Source organism: Pagrus pagrus (assembly GCF_965226575.1).
Source record: "Pagrus pagrus genome assembly, chromosome: 24".
Taxonomy (NCBI): domain Eukaryota; kingdom Metazoa; phylum Chordata; class Actinopteri; order Spariformes; family Sparidae; genus Pagrus; species Pagrus pagrus.
The window spans coordinates 637,914-653,939 of NC_140206.1; the positions used below are offsets into that span (position 1 = coordinate 637,914).

General features: G+C 37.4%; 2 protein-coding genes across 4 annotated transcripts in view; both read right to left on the reverse strand.

The window, feature by feature from the left end:
• Positions 1-854: 854 nt before the first annotated feature.
• The window catches only part of cd247 (CD247 molecule), an 18,124-nt gene continuing 2,952 nt past the window's right edge, over positions 855-16,026 (reverse strand). For 2 of the 3 annotated variants that reach the window (XM_084347179.1, XM_084347178.1), the window contains exons 2-9: positions 15,497-15,653; positions 4,272-4,372; positions 4,137-4,181; positions 3,861-3,929; positions 3,007-3,039; positions 2,850-2,906; positions 2,602-2,631; positions 855-2,432 (exon numbers count right to left, since the gene is read on the reverse strand). In XM_084347179.1, coding sequence (XP_084203305.1) covers positions 2,367-2,432; positions 2,602-2,631; positions 2,850-2,906; positions 3,007-3,039; positions 3,861-3,929; positions 4,137-4,181; positions 4,272-4,372; positions 15,497-15,560 — 465 coding nt within the window. In that variant the 5' untranslated portion in view covers positions 15,561-15,653 and the 3' untranslated portion in view covers positions 855-2,366. Of the gene's footprint in view, positions 2,433-2,601; positions 2,632-2,849; positions 2,907-3,006; positions 3,040-3,860; positions 3,930-4,136; positions 4,182-4,271; positions 4,373-10,298; positions 10,409-10,529; positions 10,697-15,496; positions 15,654-16,026 lie in introns of those variants that run through there. The other variant, XM_084347180.1, reaches the window with a different exon arrangement.
• Positions 15,710-16,026, reverse strand: part of iqcb1 (IQ motif containing B1) — an 8,151-nt gene continuing 7,834 nt past the window's right edge. Inside the window, exon 15 of the mRNA XM_084347177.1 lies at positions 15,710-15,794. Coding sequence (XP_084203303.1) covers positions 15,748-15,794 — 47 coding nt within the window. The 3' untranslated portion in view covers positions 15,710-15,747. The remainder of the gene's footprint in view (positions 15,795-16,026) is intronic.

A 16,026-nucleotide genomic window follows, 5' to 3' on the forward strand; every position in this document is an offset into this window, starting at 1 on the left:
TCAGCAGTTCCACATTAACTGAGAACCTTCAGCAGGTTCACATCAACTGAGAACCTTCAGCAGTTTCACATTAACTGAGAACCTTCAGCAGTTTCACATTAACTGAGAACCTTCAGCAGGTTCACATTAACTGAGAACCTTCAGCAGGTTCACATTAACTGAGAACCTTCAGCAGTTTCACATTAACTGAGAACCTTCAGCAGGTTCACATTAACTGAGAACCTTCAGCAGGTTCACATTAACTGAGAACCTTCAGCAGTTTCACATTAACTGAGAACCTTCAGCAGTTTCACATTAACTGAGAACCCTCAGCAGGTTCACATTAACTGAGAACCTTCAGCAGTTTCACATTAACTGAGAACCCTCAGCAGGTTCACATTAACTGAGAACCCTCAGCAGGTTCACATTAACTGAGAACCTTCAGCAGGTTCACATTAACTGAGAACCCTCAGCAGGTTCACATCAACTGAGAACCTTCAGCAGTTCCACATTAACTGAGAACCTTCAGCAGGTTCACATTAACTGAGAACCTTCAGCAGGTTCACATTAACTGAGAACCTTCAGCAGGTTCACATTGAGATGACATTAAGGAGATCACCACAGATTTGGGGTCAAGTTCAGTAAATATTCTTAAAACACATCCGAACACCTTAAAGACGTCGTCATGAAACACTTCCTGTGATTCTGCAGTTAAAACAAAAGTATTTAGTTTATAGTAATATGGACGATGCAACATATAAACATTAGACTGTTTGTTTGTTTGTTTGTTTGTTTGTATGAAGAAATCAATAAAATGCATTGTTGTGTTGTTGTCCAGCAGGGGGCAGCAGCTGCACTGGAGAAAAACAACAAACTCAGGGTTTTAATTTGGATTTATTAGGACATTTATAAAAATACATTTTAATATCAGAAGTGAGATCAGACATGAATTATAAAAGCTCAATATTCAGACGGAAACATCACAACCAATCAGAATCAATACAGCACGAATTCTCAGGAAAATATCACAACAACAACTCAGACGATGAAAACACGAGAAATATAAAAAGAACGTCATGAAAACAAAGCGACCGACAGCAACAACAAAGCTTTTACAGCTGCTCGACGTATTTTCTACTCTACTCTAAAAACTCAAAGCTGCAAAAACCCACACCTTTATTTTCTAAAGTACGGAGGCCCAAAGAGTCCAATATTAAATAAACAAACAAACAACTAAGAAATGTCACGTTATTGACTCGACGAACGTTGTTGTTTGAAAAATGTGATTCATTTATTTGAGTCAGTGACGACGTTTTTGTTTTGATTTTGCAGAAATTAAATAAAAATGAGCTTCAGTGAAATTATTTTAATGACTAAAATAAAAAGGCCGAGTGAAAAAGTATTTCAGAACAGTGAAGCACATTTTAAAACATTATTTGTTTTTCTCACAATTTAATGATTATATTTATGTATTTCTTTATTTTGTAATATTTTATTTATTCTTTCAACACTGAACTATTCGTGTCTCCGTACTGACTTAAAGTTTCTTTTTACAGAAAATGAATCAGAGATTTATGAACAAATAAACACAAAATATTCAAATAACGTTGACACAACTTTACTTTTTAGAGCTTTTTAAACATTTCTGTCGTTTACGTCTTTAAAGATCTGTGGATTGTTTCTAATTTTTTAAACACATATTTGTTATTTTTCAATCAAATTTGTTAAAATGCACAAAAACTTTTAAACATTCATGATACTAATAATTACTCATATTTGTGATGGTGAACTGTATGAACTGAGGTCAGCTGACTGCTGCCAGGATCAGTCTAAAGTTATGTTATAATATGTGACGGATCAATAATCGCGTCTCAGAGCTGAGACCTGAACGTCAGGAGGTCCATGGAGATCGTTATGAGACTTTTATACTGATTAAGATCAAATCTGGCTTCAGATGTAACGTCAACGATTAATACCACAAAATCCAGGATGTGTTTCTAAGAATTGTCCCTGAGGGCAGTTTAATAACGAGCGATTCGAAAACAGACCAACACGGCCTCAAAGACCCGAACAGCCGGCGGCTAAAAAAATCCAATTGTTTTGCGTCTCTGAGTTGAAACATCTCGATCACGTCAGTTTAAATGTTGGTGCGGTCGACTAAATAACACACACGATGAAATAATGAACTCTGCAGATGTTCAGGTCTTCAGGTCAGAACTTCTGAAGACGGATCTACTAAATAAAAGATTAACCATCAAACTGATTCCAATCTCGTCATGAAACAAGAACTTCGGCCAAATAATTGGTCCAAAAACAGATGTTTGTGTTTTTCCATTGAAGCCGACAGGAAGCGCCAGCAGACTTCAGGATCCGACACCTCGACGGCGTTAGCGCGCAGGAAGCGGCTTCATCTGGAGCGAGTCGTAGGTGTCTTTGGTGGCGGCGCTCAGCCCCTGAAAAGACAGAAGAGTGTTTGTTTGTTCCAGTGAAAAGATCTACGGTGGCCCTGAGGGTCAAAACACAACAACATTTCACAGTGTTGTTGTGTTCTGACCCACAAAGACCAGACGATGGAACATTAAGTCAGTTTAACTGAAACACAAACTACGAAATATCTCTCACCTGGTAAACCTGCTCGTTCTTTCTGTGACGCTGCAACACAAACAAACACAAACAAACACAAACACAAACACAAACATGTTAATGAATCATGGTACATCAGACACAGAGCTCCATGACGACAGAACGTTTCTCATTGGTCGTCAGCTGTCTTGTTGAATGAGCTTTGTGTTGTTCTGTAAAGTCCAGATGTTGTTCTGAGAGTTTAAACTAACTGTAATAATCTTGACAAGTGTTAAAAACGACGTCACCTCTCTTTTGACGGGCAGCTCCTTGTACTCTCCCTCCCCCGCTCGTTTGTTCAAGTCCTAAAATCATCGATCACACGTTAGTTAAGGTTCCACATGTTATTTAAACATCAAATGAAGAGAAACAACATTTAAAGAACCCATAATAAGTGTTTGTTACCGTGTAGGTGGCGTTGTCATCCACCCTGCGGTTCTGTAAAACAGCAGAACTGATTAGAACAGATGTTTGAATCAAGCAGGTTCTTCATCAGTTTAAATGTTTTTTTAGGGTTTCTTAAGGTTGTTGGGTTCTTTGAAGATCCTTCAGAGTTCAAAATGGTTCAAACATCAGGTTCTTATACAATTTAAAGAACAGCTGTTAAGATTCTCCAGTGAAACTTCAGAGTCCACACGGTTCTTTTTCAGTTCTGCACAGTTCTTGTTCCTTTAATGTTTTTGACTTCTTCAAAGGTTCTTTAAAGTTCATATGTGTTTGGTTTAAGGTTCTTGTTCGTTTGTGTAGAAACTTAGAAGTTAGTCTCCTAAAATATCCAATTGAATGTTCTCTGATAAGGTATTTCAGGTTGTTCAGTGACAGTTTGGGTTCTACAGGGTTCCATCAAAGGTTCTCTAGGGATTTTTCAGTGTATCATAGTATTTAAGGGTTCTGTTAAGTTGAGGGTTTGTTGGGGTCCTTTCAGGGTTCTTCTGATTCCAGAGAGGAGCACTCCTTTTGGGTTCTCCAGGGTTTGTTGTGGTTCCTAATTTTTTATTAAGCTCAGACACAGGCTGATGTGGTGAACCTTTTAGAGCTGTGTGGTTCTCTGGGATTCTATCAAAGTTCTTTCATGATTTAACGGTTCTTCAAAGTTTGTGAATGAACCTTGAAGAACAATATAAACACGGAGAACCTTGTGAACTGTGCAAAGACCCTGACGTTTAACAGTCATAGACAGAGGTGATAAAAGCACGGTCCAACAGTGTCGGGTCCTCCAGAACCGACCAGCTGACAAACAAGAACACAGTAAGACTCACTCGTCCTCTCTCAGGATCTCCTCCTCTCACCAGCGGGGCATACGGGTCATTGTGCTGACCAACCAGGTCCTGAACACAACACAACACACCACAACAAGTTTGATCTTGTAAAGCAGAGAGTGTTTATGAAAGTGAAGATAATATCTGACTCAACAAGCCGAACATGATAAAAACTACAACACATGAAGAAGAAGAGAACAGGAAGTAGAGTCGCTGCAGCTGAACTTTGTCCTCTAACTGCTCTGGTGAATGTATAATAGTTGTTTGTTGACTCACGCTGTAGATGCTGTCGTCCGTGGACTTCCCTTTGGTTTTGAAGAACTAATTTAATGAAATAAAAGAATTAGAGGAAACACGATGCAGCACGGAGAGCACGACTCGTTCAGGACAGACGTGTAAAATAAGACTCACCTTCTCCTTGATGAACATGCCGGTGATGATGAGCCCGTACAGGCCGAGGAAGCCGTCCAGGAGGTAACACAGCTTAGGGTCGTACATGGACATCGCCGCCTCTGTGGAGGTCAAAGGTCAAACATTTCACACTCTATTCACCAACTGTGCTTCTAAGCTCAGGAGAGAGACGCAGACTACGACTCCCAGGATGCATTTCACTGACAAACATCCAATCAGAGAGCTAGAGTATAAACCTGAAAAAACACTTTGATCAGTTTAATTTCAGGTTCAGATCACTTCATCCACATCAGTGGTGCAGCAGCAGCTGAGCCTCATGGGTACTGTAGTTTGTAGAGCTGACACCATGTTTTGAGATGTTTTAGGACACAATAAGACACTTTTTATAGATTTCTGTCAGTTTGTCACTCAAACACGAAACAAAGAAAAGTTAAACCATGTTTTTACTTTTGACTGACATCAGTTCATGTGGCCGCCGGGCCTGACGGGGTTAATACAGTGTGTGTGTGTCTGTGTGTCTGTGTGTGTGTGTGTGTGTGTGTGTGTGTCTGTGTGTGTGTGTGTGTGTGTGTGTGTGTGTGTGTGATGGCGCTCAGTGGTTTCCTCCTTCATACTGACAGATGGGTGTGTGTGCGTGTGTGGTTGCGTGTGGGTGTTTATATACATACAGAGTGTGTGTGTGTGTGTGTGTGTGTGTGTAAGTGAAAGAGAAACACCTCATTAACAGTCACTTCACTCAAAGTCACAACTTAAAGTCGTCAGTGAGTCTTTAACCGGGCCGAGCTGTGATGATGTGGTTTATTAATCTGGATTATTCAACATGTGTAAATATGTTTGTGTTCTGGTGAGTGAAGCTTTGTTTAGATGTTGTTTAACTGTCATCTCCACACTATGTGTGTGTGCACAGCATCTGAGTCCAAGACAAATTTCGTCGTACTGTACCGAATCAGGCCATACAGGACCATACAGGACCATACAGAACCATACAGGACCATACAGAACCATACAGAACCATACAGGACCATACAGAACCATACTGAACCATACAGAACCATACAGGACCACACAGAACCATACAGAACCACACAGAACAATACAGAACCATACAGGACCATACAGAACCATACAGAACCACACAGAACCATACAGGACCACACAGAACCATACAGAACCACACAGAACAATACAGAACCATACAGGACCATACAGAACCATACAGGACCATACAGGACCATACAGAACCATACTGAACCACACAGAACCATACAGAACCACACAGAACAATACAGAACCATACAGGACCATACAGAACCATACAGAACCACACAGAACCATATTGTATGGTACCATAAATGTTGACAGAACTCTGCAGAGTTTAAAGAAAAAGGCTGGAAAAGAGAAAGTAAATCTGAGAATTAGGTGTTAAATCAATATTTCTATGATTCAGCTGTGTCGTCCTCTCACCAAACGGGTTTTCGCTTGCAAAACCTTTTCTTGCTTTTTTTCAGGTGTTCTGTTTGTCTTTGCCGCCCCGTCTCCCCAAGGGACTCGTGGCCTGTGAGACAGGACTCGGGGCACAACAAACCTAAGTGTTTTTGGTTTGAATTACACTGGACAAACCTCAGATGAGTGAATTTAGATCATACTAGCTCAGAGTTGTTGTTAAAGTTGATGTCGGAGGCCGCGGGCGGTCACAGGAAGAGTTGAAGCTGATGACACTACTGACAGGAAGAAGATGGACAGATTCCCGGAAACTCACCTAAGGAGGGCGTCAAACCACAGAGCTCAACTTCTACGAACTCCTCTGTCGTCTCCGGCCAAAGTCATCAACATTACTAAACTTCAACAAAACAGGTTTTTGTGGAGTTTATGTCTTAGAAATACCTGAGCAACAGGTGATCAGGTAATCTGCGTCATACAGAGAACCATTCGCTGTTTGGGAAATTTTAACATAAAGCATTTCTGAAGACGTCACTTTGGACAGATAACTGAGACGGACCTTTTAGAGACTGAAGATGAACTGATGATAAAAACAATCCGACCGGCTCCGTGTAATGTCGTCACTCATGATTCAGTTTTACATCCACAGGTCACCTGATATGATCGATGTGTGAAATAAACATGTACGTCACGCCGCAGACCACAAAGTCAGCTTCCCTGTTGCTGCGTCTCCATGGAAACACTGATGAGAACCAGATTACTCAATGCTTCACGGTCACTTTGGTGTCTTCAGTGTGTATCGGGGGGTTGGAGGCTCAACGGTACACATGATATAAATAAAGTCAGATAACAGCAAAGATAGGTCGGATATACACAGAACAGGAAGTCAGCGCTACAGCAGTGTGTGTGTGTGTGTGTGTGTGTGTGTGTGTGTGTGTGTGTGTGTGTGTGTGTGTGTGTGTGGTCATGGTGGGCGAGTGATCTGATGAGTTTCATGTACACATAACCACCTCGGTTTCACACAAGCGTACAGTGCCATACAAAACCTGCTTTAAAAAAGATCAAATTTAAGCAACAACTTTTAGCATTAAAATTACCTCCAAACTGAACTTCTGTCTATGTTAGAGTGTTAAAAACAATTAACGTGTTGACCTGTAATGTAGCTGCGTCTAACTACTTATTACGTCTAAAGTAGAAAGTAAAACATTTCCCAGTGAAATGTAGTGGAGGAGAAGTGGAGCGTCTAAACAGCTTCGACAGAACAAAAAAGACATATTTTATAAATCCTCTTGAAATTTGGTTGTCTGATGGTAAAAATAGAGATAAAGTAGTCCCTGTTAAGAGGAATGTTCACTTTACATTTATTTTAATTTATCAAGCCTTTGATGATAACCACGACTCACCACGTAACTCGCAAATTTCAAAATTGTATCACACGATCTGCAGATGATACTGTGCTGTTTTTGAGGAATCTTGACAGGATTATTTTGGTACTCTCTCCTGCTGGAAGGTGAATAATACCAAATAACAACCATGAAGAATTTCTCCTCCTGCAGTTACCAGTTTCAAAAAGCTGCACGTACATACATCGTTTGTTGTATCAATCAAGCCTTTGGCCATGAACACGTGTCAACATTCAACTGTTTTTTAACACTATATCAGATGATACTGTTGTTTTTTAGCAATTATCTTGGTACCTTCTCTGGCTGTAGAGTAAATAATGCAGCAAAAATAATGGAATTTGGTCAAGACTGGTCTTTAATTCCTATTTCACTAAAGCTAAATGTTAATTATTATAAGTAACCATGACAGAATTTAACCAACTACTACTACGACTAGTTAGATTTGAGCAAAAAAGGCAAATTATTTCCTGATGCCAGAGCCTCAAAAGTCAGAATTTGCTGCCATTCTCTATCAAATCTGTTAGTCGGTTGGACGAAACAATAAATTATAATCTATACTTTCATATTTTTCTGACACAGCATAGACAAAACAATGGAGAAAATAATTGCCTTGGTTGTTAGTTGCAGCCGAAGACACATCAATCTTACAAAATAACATTTTACCTAAATTTACAAACACAACAACATTTTTAACATTAACCTTTACCTTCAATCTCAGACTAATTGCAGAGTTGCATTAATGCCTCGATGTTCCTCATAATCTGGCCGCTGACTGCATGTCCTCGAGTTCACAGCTCTGATTGGGTCTAATTTCATTTTTTACAAGTCCAGTCAAATCTGTAGGTATGTAATGTTGCACTGTAAGGGAAATACATACAGTGGGTTAGTGGAGAACTAGAGAAGATGTTTCCACTGAAACTGTATTCAAATCATAATTTGCTGGAAGCTAAACTGACTCAAACTAACCAGAGCTTTCAGCTGTAAACAAACCATCTCTCACTTTCAGTAAATCACTGAGACGTTCAAGGAAAGCTTGATCATCATAAATTTTCATGAACGAAAGTCTGAGTTTGTTTCCATTCACAAAACTCCAGCAAAGTTTTCCATCACAACCTGAAGATGAGATCACTGAAGTCTCCTACATGTCAGGGTGTCCTCGAACACAACAGTCACTGCTTTTAACTGCACCACCACGAGATGACAACGTGAAACAAGACCAAAAAATAAAGTCAGAGTGGAGCTGCAATGATTGGTCGATCATCAATTAATCGACAAAATGACCAAGATATTTAGATGATTGTAAACATCCTGATATTTACAGTTTCAGTGAGTTCAGTTGCTAAAAAGCTAATTAAACAGGATGAGCTCACACCGTAACTTCACAAGCAGCACTGAGCGACTGAGAAAGTTTCTGTCACCCCGTTCTGCATGGAGGACGTTTGGGCTGCAGACGAGACTCAGGGCTGAAAATACTTCCACCTCACCTGAGGTCAAAATATCACATTTTAATGAACAAATCTCAGTTTCTGTCTTTTCTCCCTAAAGGACGAAAAAATGTATAAAAACGTTATTTGTCAAACTGAAACTTAACATTTGTTGTTGAACATTGTTCAATCATAAAATATCAAATCTTTATTCAACAAATGTTTGTAATTATTTGGTTTTCAGGCTTTAATGGAACCATTGTTGGAGAAAACAATGTAATAATAAGCTGTTATACATAAATAAATACAAATAAAACAATAACATTTTCCTTAACATTACCCGACGCTGTGTGTTTGAGTAAATATTTGACAGTGACGTCGCTGACATTATCCGTTTGTTCCTTCTGAATCTGAATGTATTTACATTTCTAAACATTACTGGAACGAGCCGGCTGATATTTACATTTACTGAAACCTCCAACCAGCAGCAGACTGGTGGAAAAACTAGATTTACTTTACTGACGTCAGAGCCAGTTTACATTCATTCAGAAAAATCACCTTCAGATAATAAATGTTTTCATTTTCCACTCTTCTGTATCTGAGTGATCACAGCTGCAGGCTAGAAACCGTCTAAACGGGTCAAATGGAAACAGAAATTAAGCACTTTATTAAAACGCTGGTTTGGTCTCTGACACTGTTTGTAGAAATGTGAGACTTGAAAGGCTCCGAGAGCTGCGACGGCTTCCTGAACGAAACTACAAAAACCAGAAAGGTCGGCTTTAATAATAATTCAGCCGGTTACACAACTTTAAAGCAACAAGCTGCAGTTTTAATATATCATACATACGTTTTTCTCATATTTTTTCAAAATTTGATACAAAATGTGCTCTAAAAGGTTTCTAATGGAAGTGTACCATTTTTAAAAGAGGTATTTCATGATGGATTAATTGGATTCAATTCCTTTGAATGTCTTACAACAACTAGCACAGAGAGATGACCTCATTACTGTCGATCAAAGATGGCCGTCCACTGACTGTGGATATTTGGGAGTTTTGTCTTTTTTTCTACTGGGAAGAAACAACTGAACAAAGATAATAACACATTTAAACAACAATGTGTAGATTTATCATCTCTTCCTTTGTTTGACACACGACAGCCAGTTCACACGGCTAATAACAGTTTAAAGAAACAGAGACAATATGAGACGCAGCTAAGCTAACGTGTTGCAGCAGCTCTTCAGAAATTTTTAATACACAGTGATGATTAAATTTAACTTAGCAAACACTGACGTTAGCATGATGCTAATAAAGTTTAAAGTGAGGATCTGTTAGGCTCCTTGAATAATTTACTGTACAAGACTTTAATCATCTTTAAGTGTTATGTTATTTCTCAACATTTTAATCTTTACTATGATTATGAAATCATTACATGTTGCTACAGTTTCTCAACATGTTGACTCTGGTTTAATTCGTGTTTGAGACTTTTGGCGTCGCTGAACTGTTTATGATCAGTTTCCACTCAGATAAACATCATACAGGCCTTATCTTTGAGTCGCATATGGGAGATATTGCCTCATTTCTGCTGAATACTCACACTTCCACACAGTTTATCTGATGCTCACAAGAAGAAAAGCACATTTCATGTCAAGACTTTGAAAAAAAAAAAACACGTTTTAAAATGGTGTTTTGTGTCTCGACGGACAGAAAAGTGTCAGTTTGTTGAGTTCCTGAACACCTGAAACAAAATCCAGGACACCTCACCGCTATCTGCACAAACGTTTAGTTTCTGTCGCTGTTTTCTGTTTCTTTTCCTGCCACTCGTCTCATCGTTTCTTTCTTGCCTCCATCTTTCAAGCCTTCATCAAAGATGGCTGCCATGTTGAGAAACACACACACCCGAATACTTTCAGAACAGATTTCATGCGAACATGTTGCTGAACATGTGTTTCGTCCTCCTAAGCTGTGAACAATATGTTTGTGCATCACTTTTACATCTGACTTGCTTCTGTCGGAGTCTCGCCTGGTTCTCGGTCACCGCAGCGTCTCTGGCACTTCACCACCACATCGAGCTGACGCTCAGTTTTGGGGAAGACGGTTCAGCTTCAACAGTCACAGCTTCACAAACCACAGAGCTGCTTCCTGAAGCGAGGAGGCTTCAGTGTTTGTGGTCGATTAATGTTCTGTAACGTGAGAATCTATTACACCTCAAACACACATCACGTTAATGTTGTATTAGGGTTTAAGCTAACTACGTCTATAACATTACATTTACACTAGAAGGACAAACTATAATGGTGTGATGGCACCACATTATTGAGGTTGGACCATTTCTGGACTCATTATAACAAATAAAGTCATGATTTCTCAGACATTCATGGAAATATCTACAAATTTGAATTCTCTCCTTTATAAAAATGTGTTAAATTAAGATAGGAAAACAATATTTTAGCTCATTAGTTTCATTGACCTTAGACAAAGCTTGAAAACCCACTGAAAGCAGAAAATAAAAGCCTTCTTGTTGCGTTAAAGGAACACTAACGTCTGTCCGTCGTGTTTGATTTAACATCGTCGACGGTCGGTCAGTTTTACATTTGTTGTGAAAATTGTTTTCACGTGTTCAAATTCTGATCTACATGTGGAAATGTGAAAACATCCAGTTCAGTTTAAAAGTGAAATTGATTCATTTACAACACGAAGGTCATAAAACGTCTTTAATCACAGGTTACATGATTAAAAATCCCTCAGACACACTGAGACCAACTTACCATCTTTAATAAATGGCAAGTTTGTAACATATCATACGTGTCATCAGCTCCTGGGATTACATGATGTTTCATGTGTTTTGTGTGTTTTTCAGGGTTAATACATAAAAAACAACTTTAACTACAAAATATGAAACTTCTTTAAAATGACCCGACTGAGGAAAGTCATCTGTGATCGTCATGTGACAAAGAAACAATTAAAACTGTATTATTAGCATTATTATTATTATTATTAATAACTGTCAGCATGTTAAAGACAAAACCTACATGAATATAACGAATGATAGTTGAGGGTTTATAGTTTATAGTTAATTAAACTTGAGTTAACAGATATTTTAATTTATAAAACATTTATTGTTTATTGTTAAGTTGCAGCTGATGTTTGTTAATAATAATTTAAATTGTGTGTTAACATTCAAAGAACTACTAACTAACGTTTAACTCTAAACGTATCATTTATTAATGATGTTACGTTCAAAGAGTCTGAAGTCAAACATGAACATATTTATGATCATGTGAGTTTCTGAGATTAAAGATGTTTATGACCTTTGTGTAAACAATTGATTAATACATTTATAAAGCGTTTCGTGACAGTTACTTTGTTTACAGTAAAACAACTTAACTTTAGTTTAATGAACTATAAACTGACCATTTCTTAATAAAGCTTATTAGTGTTACAACACGAGTTAACTATTATTAATTATATTAATTGAGAATATTGTTTTGAACATGCTGACAGACAGTTATTCATTATTCATATTAATGATTGTTATTAATTTTATTTTGTCACATGAGTTCTGTCCAGTGAAGCGTTGATGTATTGATCCTGCAACATTTTTAAATCAGACATCTTTAAACGTACGATCATTAATAAATGATACGTTTAGACTTTAACTTTAGTTATTCGACTGTAAACACACAGTTACATCATCTATAAACTCCTTATTAATAAACATCACTTTATTAAATGTTTCATGAAGCATTTCATTGTTTAACAGTAAAAAAACTATAACTAAAGTTTAATTAACGATAAACTTACCATTTATTAATGAAGCTTATTAGCCAGTGTTACCGACACATTGTTTAACTACTGTTGATCATATGAATATAAAGTCTTTAAATTACAGTTATTGATTATGTTCTGGTATCATCTTTGTCACATCACGTCGTGTCCAGTGAAGCGTCGTCATCAGGTCATTTAATGGAGTTTTATTATTTATTATTATTTAATTATTCTTTCTTAGTTTACTGACTGTTTCATTTAAGTGCACCACAATTTTATTTAATTTCTTTACAAATTATGTAATTTTTTGTTGACGGGAAAACTTGCAGATGAAATTTTGTCGTTTATATTTAAATCACACGCAAGGAAATTTCAATCCGGATTTCTTCTTAATCCGACCTGCTGAGTGTGACCAGGTATCAGCCGCTCGCTGCGACCCATCAACACGTTTGTCACAGTCTGTGTAAAGATTCACCAAATGAAAGTCAAAGTTTATTAGTTCATTATGGTTAATGTTGTTTAACAGTGTCTGTCTGCTCTTCATCATTCGCACCATTATTGTTTCATCGGCGGCTTTTTTCAGGAAGAAAATGTTTCCGTTAACTTTTATTATCAATTGTTTAAAATGTGACCTGATGCCTTCAACATGTGAGACAGCAGCAAGTAACAAACACACAAGTGACAAAAACAACACGGCAACTTGTTTCTGTACCGAGTTTAAAAGGTCTGAAGTCAAGAAGGAGGAAGAAACGTGACAATGTGTTGGAAGAGATTCAACGAGCCGTCAGACAGATTCTGTTGGTTCTGATAAAGAGTCTGTACCAGGCAGATCCAAGTGTTTCAGCTGTGAGACGCCTCAGTCACTTACTTTACTTTACTTTACTTTACTTTACCTCATCACTGCTGGCTGACTTTCTAAAATGGAGGCCATGTTGCTACAGTCGTCACAAACTCATAAACTCACCTCCATTATGTTTTTAAAGGAAACATTAGGTATATTTCAGTGAGTTAACAGAAGAGACGTGTTGTTGATGTCGTCTCTTTCCTGTTTGAACAGTCACTTCTTCATTAAGCTGCTGGTTTGATGCTCTGTGAACTTTAATGGTGAACTGGTATGTAACGCTCTCAGCCTTCTGCATAATGGACTCAGCATGCACCGGGTCTCAGCCTCGCCCCCTGAGCCCGGTCCTTGGTGCTGATCAGGTTCACGTTGTCGTCAATGAACACTGACCATGTTATTGGTCCACTGATTATCAAGCCAGTGAGAGTCGGCTTATGATGCGCTAACTGTTGGTTGGACCGGTTCTGACCATCAACACCAGTTTAGTTTGGAGCAGTTTAACTCTAAGTGATCTCAGATTGTTACCAGATAACTTCTCACTAATGTGCCACAGGTTTAATTAGGTTTAATCTAAATGTTAGTTGTTCTGATGATGAACACAGTTCTGGATCAGCTGCACAGCTGAGTGTGTTCTGGTGACAGTCAGATGTTTCCAGACTTCCAGTTAAAAACATGTTTGTGTGTGAAGTCAAGCTGAGGTTAGCAGCTAGCTTTAAGATCAACCTGGAGTGTGTTTAACGATCCGGCATAAACTAAACACCTGAACTTAAATACTGAGTGAATGTTAAATATCAGAAAACATCTGAAGAGTCAAAGAGTCGGTTATTATTTCTGTCTGTAGGCTTTGTGTTGATGCTCGTGCTGCACCTCAGCAGCTTCACGTTATGTTATCTACAGTGATATTATATATTATATACACAGTGATATTATATACACAGTGATATTATATATTATATACACAGTGATATTATATACACAGTGATATTATATATTATATACACAGTGATATTATATACACAGTGATATTATATATTATATACACAGTGATATTATATATTATATACACAGTGATATAATATACACAGTGATATTATATATTATATACACAGTGATATTATATACACAGTGATATTATATATTATATACACAGTGATATTATATATTATATACACAGTGATATAATATACACAGTGATATTATATATTATATACACAGTGATATTATATACACAGTGATATTATATATTATATACACAGTGATATAATATATTATATACACAGTGATATTATATACACAGTGATATTATAAACACAGTGATATTATATATAATATACACAGTGATATTATATATTATATACACAGTGATATAATATATTATATACACAGTGATATTATATATTATATACACAGTGATATTATATACACAGTGATATTATATATTATATACACAGTGATATTATATATAATATACACAGTGATATTATATATAATATACACAGTGATATTATATACACATTGATATTATATACACAGTGATATTATATATTATATGCACAGTGATATTATATACACAGTGATATTATAAACACAGTGATATTATATATAATATACACAGTGATATTATATATTATATACACAGTGATATAATATATTATATACACAGTGATATTATATATTATATACACAGTGATATTATATACACAGTGATATTATATATTATATACACAGTGATATTATATACACAGTGATATTATATATTATATACACAGTGATATTATATATAATATACACAGTGATATTATATACACATTGATATTATATACACAGTGATATTATATATTATATACACAGTGATGTTATATATAATATACACAGTGATATAATCAAACGGATCAAAACGTTTCTTCTACTTTTTGTGTTGATTTGAACAGAAACAACCAGCAGACGTCCAACATGGCCGCCAGAAGGAAGAAGCCTCTTTACCCTCGTTTGATGTTTGAATGCAGCTCTTTCTTCATTCTCACAGGAAGTTAAACGTTTTTTACATCGAGCACATGAAAACCATCAAAACAGATTTATGTGAGTATACTTGGGATTGTTTTTAACCTCTTTGGATCGGTGAAGGTCAGAAGCTCCTCTGTGGGTCGACTAAACTTGTAACGCTCACAAAGCTGTTTTGAAAATTCATCTTCATCCAGTTCAAAACTATTTATTTTCTTTCTGCCTGTAAAATCAACACCTCGGACATGATGTCTGAGATTGTTCCTTCAGATCATCCAGCAGCTGCTTTAAAAAACGCCCACAACAATCAGACATTTGAAACCTTCTTGTTTGTGCGTCCGGCGAGTCTCACCTGTGGTGTGGGACAGCGAGGCGAGGACCAGCAGGACAGAAACCCTCGTCTGGAGCTTCATCATGCTGAAGAAGACGTCTCTCTTCAACTGGCTTCAGTGGCAGCGACGGAGACGTGAAGACGACTGAGCTGCACTGAGACACCGTCTTCCTCTTGTCTTCAAGTGGAACAGGAAGTGGTGAGGAGCTGCTGCGCCAGGTGACACATCTACACACGACACACAACACACACCAACACACATCTACACACAGCTACACACATGTTATCACACCGACACACAACACACATCTACACACAGCTACACACATGTCATCACACCGACACACACCGACAGGTTCAGGTCTCAGGTGTGTTTGTCGTGGTGTTTCATCAGTGAGTGTGAACGTGACGGTGATGTTAGTATATTCTATAGTAGTATATTGTGTATTTGGAGGCAGGTTTGTTAGTATATTCTATAGTAGTATATATTGTGTATTTGGAGGCAGGTTTGTTAGTATATTCTATAGTAGTATATTGTGTATTTGGAGGCA